This window comes from Anoplopoma fimbria, chromosome 9 (assembly GCF_027596085.1).
Source record: "Anoplopoma fimbria isolate UVic2021 breed Golden Eagle Sablefish chromosome 9, Afim_UVic_2022, whole genome shotgun sequence".
Taxonomy (NCBI): domain Eukaryota; kingdom Metazoa; phylum Chordata; class Actinopteri; order Perciformes; family Anoplopomatidae; genus Anoplopoma; species Anoplopoma fimbria.
Window position 1 is genome coordinate 13,226,784 of NC_072457.1, and position 8,073 is coordinate 13,234,856.

General features: G+C 39.9%; 1 protein-coding gene across 1 annotated transcript; it reads left to right on the forward strand.

Moving 5' to 3' along the window:
* The first annotated feature begins 2,043 nt into the window (after window positions 1–2,043).
* On the forward strand, window positions 2,044–5,031 carry lsm6 (LSM6 homolog, U6 small nuclear RNA and mRNA degradation associated). Its single transcript, XM_054604836.1, has 4 exons — window positions 2,044–2,144; window positions 2,562–2,667; window positions 2,869–2,982; window positions 4,310–5,031. The coding sequence occupies exons 2-4, from the start codon at window positions 2,574–2,576 to the stop codon at window positions 4,342–4,344; spliced, it is 243 nt and encodes an 80-aa protein (XP_054460811.1). The 5' UTR covers window positions 2,044–2,144; window positions 2,562–2,573; the 3' UTR covers window positions 4,345–5,031.
* Window positions 5,032–8,073: the final 3,042 nt, after the last annotated feature.

The following is an 8,073-nucleotide window of genomic DNA, read 5'->3' on the forward strand; positions in this document are numbered from 1 at the left end:
AATTATGGATAGTTACATTTGGTGCATTCAGGGACAGAGCTGCATAATGAGCATTGAACATTTCAGATAGCAATAAGCCACTTTCTATTACGACTAAGGCCATCTATTATGATAACAAAGGACGAGTAAATGTAAGTGCACAGAGGTCATTTCTGAAGGCTACAGAGATAAACTGGGATTTTTTTTCTTTCCAAAAAATTCCTTCAAAGCGAGAAACAACGAAGGGAACAGGGGACAAGGGAGAAAAAAAAGTCTTCATTGAATATTCATTAACCGGAGCCTAGGTGTATACATGGCTCTTAACCACTCTTGTTTATGACTTAAGGACTTGTAGTACTGACCTTAGTTTAACACAGCAGCAGATACCAAATTAACCTCTAGCCTCCACAGGGCTAGCCATGCCCTGCTAACAAGCAACCTGTCTAGACACACAAGAGGTACTTTATGATTCCACCTCTCACAATCCCCCTCTCTCTCTCTGCCTCTCTCTCTCTCCCTTTCTCGCAACCTCTCTGTCTCTGTTAACACGTACTGGCACATCCTCCCTCCCTCTGTCCTCTTCTATCTTTCACCTCACCATTTCATCCCTATTTTGCCCCTGCACCATTTTTCATGTACCTCCCAAGCTGTGCAGTGTTTGGGTCGTGCTCCCAGCAACCAGAGTTTTATCAGATGGTAGACTTTTTCTTATCCTTCACAGCACAGCCCGGCCACAGCAGAAAAGAATAACTAAAAGATCTGAAACCTCTAGGCTGCTTAATTTCAATATCACTCGCAAAAAAAGAATCAAACTGACGCTATGATGCATTTCTTTAGAATTATACTATACACATTTCAAAGCAAATGTCCCTTTAAGGATAAAACAAGACTTGGAAAAGGATTTCTATAATATTGTTTTTAAATATGTATAATCAAAGGTGCAATAAGGTCACTGAACTCACGTTTTGTACCATATACACAGTATAACTACATTGTTCCAGCAATATTATAATGATTTATGCTAAAGGAATATAAATGAGAAATCTTCTAAAGTTAAGGGAAAGTAAAATATAATTATCTGTCAAAAAGATAAATATTGAGGTATTTCAAATAGTTTTACTATAATTTATTTTGATCCCACTAATGTCTTCTGTTCTATTTTCAATGAAGAACAAAATACTGTATTGTACTGTACTGTAGTTTAATAGTTTTGTCTAAAAATGTCAGAAAATAGTGAAAATGCTTATTATAATTCCCAATAACCCAAGGTAATGTATTGCTTGTTTTATTCAATCAATAGTTAAAAACCTAAGAATATTCAGTTCACTATCACACATGACAAAGAAAAGCATAAAATCCTCACATTCGCTAGTGACTAGAATGATTTATCACAAATAATAACTGCTGATGAATTTTCTGTTAATCAACTAATTTGTGCAGCTTGTCTGTACTTACAGTCTGCTCTAGGATCCAGACATTCCCCTCTTTTCTCTCTGGCAGCTCAGACCTCAACCCAGTACTGTACATCTGGTGACCAGCTACAAGTCCACTGTCCAGAAGCAGCCAAAGACTGTGAAAGTTGGCAAGGGTTCATGGAGGGTTTGCTGTAAAAACTAAGCACAGTGCAGGAACACATGTATCCATCAGATTCTATCCGTCTATGAGAGTCAGTGCATTCCAGAAATTACTTTGACATGGTACAATACGGCTGGGCAAAATGTAACACTAGCTTCTATCTTCTCTACATATTAAAGTTTTTTAAACTGTCATATTGAAATGTTATTGATCATATTTCTATCCAAAAGAATGAGGAGTATAATTTAAGATCATTCATTAGTACTTCTATAGGACTTATAGGAAATAAATGTGTCAATAGGATGAATTATAATTTTAGTATGTATTGTGTCCTTTCATCAACAAAGACCTGTAAGGTAATGTGTATAAGTACAATGCTACTGTGTTGCAAATCGGTGATCTGCTGACTGAACATGAGTCTTAAACACAGTGAAATGTGTCAAACTCTCACTCCCGAGTGTCAGTCCATACAGTCTGAACCATTGCGATCTTTAGGTTTTTGTCCTCACCCAGTCTCCGTACGGTGCCCGTCTCTGATTGGTCAATACGCGGTCCATGCCAAATACAATCGTTTGGAGAACGTCTTTCGGGTAAGTAAAATGCTACCAAACATGTAGCTTTCGTGTTCATGTGCAGTCTGTGTCGAGTCTAATACACGTATGACATGTACTCACCAGTATAACAACCCTCTCACACCACAAAGCGATAGCATATTCATCAAAGAGTGTGCAGTTAGCCTGTTAGCTACATCAATTAGCTAGCAGCTAACGCTACTTGCCCACACAGTATTAAGCTAATAACATTTAGCTGTGTGCTACTACATTACTCTTAGACAACAGAAACATAGTTACGTGCTGAAACGCTCAAAACATGTTGTAGAAAATACTACGTTGTTGGATTTAATGAATGAACGCCAGCGTGCACGAGTTAGCATGATGCTAATGTAGCTAGTTGAAATAAACTGCGATCATAACATGTAAGTCTCTGCTTGTCTTTAACCCGTTCAGATCACAGTCAGGATGAGTCTGAGAAAGCAAACCCCGAGCGACTTCCTGAAGCAGATAATCGGCAGACCTGTGGTGGTCAAACTCAACTCTGGTGTCGATTACAGAGGTAATCACCCTGACACACACACACACACACACACACACACACACACACATATATATATATATAAAATATATAAATATATATATATATATATATATATAAAAACCCATCCACCTGTTTTTATTTCCCATAATGCCATTTTAAAAGTGATGAAGTTCTCGTTTGCCAAAACACTGCACGTGTCTGATCTGTGTAACGTTACAGGAGTCCTGGCCTGCCTCGATGGTTACATGAACATTGCCATAGAGCAGACTGAGGAGTATGTTAATGGGCAGCTCAAGAACAAGTACGGAGATGCTTTTCTAAGAGGAAACAATGGTAAGATTCTCGTATTTATAATCATATCTCCAATTTATAGACACTTTGGTACTCAAAGAATGTACTTGGTTCTTGTCATGGTTACATGTGTGCAAAATGTTATAGATTAGAGGTTTTAGACACAAACGTTGTCCTTTTTCCCAGCAGACATTTTTGTCAGGTGTCATAATGGCATTAAAAATGTTTCTGTTCTATTCAAGTGTCCTAGTATGACATTTAAATAAAGTTATCCTTTTAAACATGAGTATTTTAATTGCAGTGACACATTATATCAGGTCAGTCTAAGAGCATTATGTGCAGAGATATCCCAGGAAGTGCATTAGATAGAGCTTCAAATAGTGCCAGTTAACAGCTTAAGTGACAATACAAAGCCCTACATCTGATCAAACAAAAAATACCAATGGCAGAGAAAGACTTGATGGATAAATCAACAATAAAAAAAAAAACCCATTGCACTCTGATGTTTCTTAGTTTTAAAATGTTTCTTTAGCTGTCCCCATTCAAAAATATTTAACCGTCCCTTTTAAATCTATTAATCAGGCTTTGATTATTGTTGGAAGCTTAAAGCAACTGACATTGGCTCTCCTGCTTTTTATTTTTAACTTCCGTCTGCTGTCAATCCTCGATAAATAGAGGATTGTAGTAAGTGTGTTTCATACAATCTGTATTCACCATAGCAGTCAGAAGAACACATCTTCTTCCCTCCGATATCTAGATTCTTTCCTTACACCAGCCATGTACGATATTTACAGTCTGATTCCCTCTTGAATATGAGTCATGCTGGCCAGTGCAGTTCTCACTGTGATAAAAGGGCCAGCAGCTGAAGATGGGGCTATTTTAGTCCAAACAGAGCAGGTTGATAATATTAGATTTTAGTAAAAGATGATGATTTACCTGACTGCTTTTCTGTACAGTCCAAGCATTACACCTCTAATCCACCGGAAAGACTAGTGCAAAACAATTCAACATATCTCAGAGGACAAATGTGACTCTGTTTTCACAATAAGATCTTCATCAGTGGGTCAGTGTTAACCCCAGAGAATATAGTTTTGGTATATCATGGGAAGTGAAGGATGGGGTGCCTGCAAACAGAACTGAGCATCGAGAGTCAGCTGTAAGAACATTGTAACAACTGTATTTGGTTGGGCCGGCTTAATAATTGGCCTCATATATTACCCTTTATTATCTCTGGAAAGCTGATGCATGATCAAATGAACAAAAAACAACAAATAAAATCAATACATTTCAGATTGGTCTCAGAGATGTCATTCAGCAAAACTAAAGCCTTTAATGTTGTTCTTAATATTGTTTCCCTCTCTCTCCCCAGTCCTTTACATCAGCACCCAGAAGAGGAAAGCGTAGTGGAGACCATTCTGTTTTTCATTTTTATTTTACAGTGGTTGATGTGTCAGTGGATAACTGTCCTGTTTTTGGTTCTGTAAACCCTGAAGTATGTTTGTTTTTGTAAAAGTGGAATTAGTTAATAAACTCTGAGTTTTGATTTGTGTCTGATATGGTTAATATTATTCACACATTTTGGTGTTAACGTCACAAGAAAAATGATGAGGTATTTTTTCTGTTCTCAATTGTTCTTTGTTAAAATGTAAATGAAGGGTTTGAACTAAGAGTATCATTTCAACAGGCTTCATTTTGAAATAGATTTTCATTCCTGTGAAGGGTTGTTCATATTTTAATATCTTGAGATTTAATTCTTGACTATATCAGGCTTCTCCACTGCCAGTGGAATAAAGAAGGGCGGTTTGTGGCCAAGTCATTCACTCAAAGTTTATCCCCGGAGCAAGCAAATCTACCACTGTTTTACCACAAGGCTTCAAAAGGATTAGAACATAATTTTGTAATTTGTCAGTACTAATGTGCTAATTGTGTACTTGATCTTGATACGACTTGCCTGCAGAAACCCATTACCGAATAGCCTGTGTACAGATGCACTCATCATCTTGCATTTACTTTACATCACAAGTCATTTGATGAACAGCTGTTTGTATAATAAAAAATAAAACTGTTCAAGTAATATTTCACATATAAAAAGAAAACAGAATTTCAATTGTGAGCTCATTTTTTAAAAAGCTTTTTTTTATGTTTCTTGTTTTCAAGTTTACATGTTGACTCAGTGCAGTAATGTAGCTACATCTGAACTTTGCCATTATCCAGTCTAGTAAATCATAGAGCATGTGACTGCATGATGGAGTGCCCATACATACAAAAGTAACTTGTTGCAGTATTGTGAAACAATTCAATATGCACATGGGAAAGAAAATCCTTCACTTACTGGCCATTTGAATATCCACTACTGAATCAAAAAAATGTGTCTGCAGGACCAATCCATAAATGGTGCCACCTGCAGGCTATGTCAAGCTGCATTAACATGTAAACAGATCTGTCAGACCAGCTCCCACCGCCCTCTGCAGCAGACTTCCATGTTTTAGTGCCATGAAATGTCCCAGAACACACAGCTTACCCTTTGTCATCTGTGACCGCACTGCGAGATGCTCTTTGTTCGTACGGTTTGCTCTGCCGTCTCCGTCGACGTTGCCCCTGTGAAAACAAATGCAGCAGCATATATGCAAAGAATTAGAAGTTTATTTCATTTGAGTGTGGCCTGTGGTAATATAGAAAATGAGTTCAAAAGTGGCATCACCTCATTAGGCTAAGATAAGAACGCTATAAATATATGATTCATTAGGCTCTTAATGAGAATGCTGTAGTGAGGAGGCAGTGAGGGGAATTCTTTCCCTTCCAAGGGTGGATTTTTTAAGAGCCTTGTTTTCCAACCTGTACATGCGCACTCTGGCCCCTGGAAGGAGACAAAAGGCTGCCAAGGTCAGGCCCGACTTGAGAATGAAGGACACGTTATTGATCAAACTCTGCCGAGCTGCAGCTGTAGAGAGGGAATGTTGGGGGGGTTGAGCTGCAACGCAACACACACACACACACACTGGCAGACATAGGCACTGAGTGATGTGTACACAGAAAGGCATTGTACACAGTGCAACACACAAAGAATCATTATGGCACCTAGCGAGGGTTAGAACAGGCAAATATTTACCCACTGGAATCATAACTGAGCCGCTGGCTGTGTGGCCTCACAGGGAACCCAATTAATACTATTCACGCAAATGACCTAGTGGCAGACGTCACGCTATTCAACCAAGAGCTCTTTCCCAAAAACACTGGACTGATGCAGTCACTTTTTCATTTCGCTTGTCCATGTCAACATCAGAGTATTGATTTTCATCCCTCACAGCCCCTTTTTAAGCCCTACAATTATTTCCTTTTTTGGTTCATCAATATAATGTGCACGATCAATGCGAAGAATAATCCTTTTTTTTTTTAATATAGTTTTTTTTTCAAGATGCCGTAGTTTCTTTTGGGCACCGGTTTCGTCCCCTTGCACCTCATAAAAGCAGACGCCCGGTGGAGGATGCTGCAGTGGCTCAGCGTTGACGTATGGAGGTGAGTGATGGAGGGGAGAGGACAAAGGAGGATAGAATAGGTGACAGCCTTATTATGGGAGAAAAAAGCAAGGGGGAGACTTAAGTCTTACAGCACCACCAGCTGCCAGAGCCACAAAACTACAGTGGAGTCACAGTAGGGAGAAAGGACGGAGGAGGGAGGGAGGGAAAGCGGCGTCTGACTTTGACCCTGACTGATCACTGCAGCATGACTGTCTAGCCTTTTCACAAGGGATCAAAGGATGACAAGGACAACCTGAAAATCTGTGATTTTCCTCATGTTTGGCTGTACCATATTCTCAAATAGACAAGGACAAATTTCGGTCTTCTTCTATGTAAATCTATTCAGAGTGGATCTTTTCATGTGGATGGTTTTGCCAGGGTTGAGAGTTTGCAGCACATTGCGAGCATTCAAGTTATCTTTCTCTCCCCCCTCCTTTTTTTTTTTATCTTGTTGCACATATTCGGCAGTATCAAGGTGAATACCCACACGGCAAATGAATGTGTCGTGTTTGCATAGACGCAACAAAAACACTGTGAATGCATCACAAAACCACCACAGTCTCATAACTTAGCATTTGGCTCAACCAACACCTCTCTGACCCTCTCTGTTATAGAAGCACAATAAGTTAAACAAAAAACATGCTTCTTGCATTCCATTAAACTATCATTGTACCCACTTCCTGTATGTGTGGATGTAAGTAGTTACCAGTTTCTCTATGTGTCAAGAGACCTCCCTCCTCACAGTGCACTGGGATCTCTGCAGTCCTGTGTGAACTTGACCAGCTCTGACCTCTCCCTGACAGCTTGTCATGTGTTTAGGATGTAAATGATGGCACTGACCTCCCACACTGTGTCTCTGCTCTCACATTCCACTGGCCTGGGTCAGGGGTCCTGTTAGATTAGTGCAGAATAAACAAACACCTTAGAAACAGCCTAACAATGGCTGACCAATGCTGAAAAACAGCTGCTACTGATTAATAAACTGAACGCTCTTTGTTGGTCTGTTCATCCATTTATCAGATGTGGTTGGTGCCCTTATATCAGGGTGAAATGTGTGTGGTACTGTGCATTACTGCTCCACTTCCTTGTCTTTCAGTAACCTAAATCCAAGTTCAAGTTTGACGGTTTGTTTTGATCCTAATTGAGTGTGAGTGGCCTGCGCTAGTCTCTGCCGCTCTGCAACCCCTAGGTTCTTTATTTAGCCCCGAGGACAGTCAACCTTGGCCAGAAATGTGACCCTTGACCTTCTTATCTGGAAGAAGCTATTCCCAGCATGGACAGTGGCTCCTGTGATTTATCTTGGCTCCAAATGGCAGCGTGATGCAGATGGTGAGGTTAGGGGAGCGTAACTAGGTACCCTTCAGGAGGCCAGAGAGCAGAGCCGTGGCACTCAGAGAGCATTGGATGTGTTGCACAGGCTCCGACGCTTTGAGCAACAACAGCCAGCATAAAAGTCTTGCGTGGTACAGTAACATGGTCCACGTGAGTCCTTGAACCTTGAACCCAAAAAGGCCTCTCCAGCTGTCCCACAACAGAAGGGTCTATTTTGGAAACACACTTGCTTGAAATCTCTTACTAGATTATGACCATATTGTATTATTGACCATGACCTGAC

What these genes read in the sequence shown, in the direction of transcription:
- lsm6 (XM_054604836.1), top strand. Translation starts at nt 2,574, where the DNA reads ATGAGTCTGAGAAAGCAAACCCCGAGCGACTTCCTGAAGCAGATAATC. An exon ending in CTCTGGTGTCGATTACAGAG is followed by an intron (nt 2,668 to 2,868) that starts GTAATCACCCTG and finishes GTAACGTTACAG; the next exon opens with GAGTCCTGGCCTGCCTCGAT. An exon ending in TTTTCTAAGAGGAAACAATG is followed by an intron (nt 2,983 to 4,309) that starts GTAAGATTCTCG and finishes CTCTCTCCCCAG; the next exon opens with TCCTTTACATCAGCACCCAG.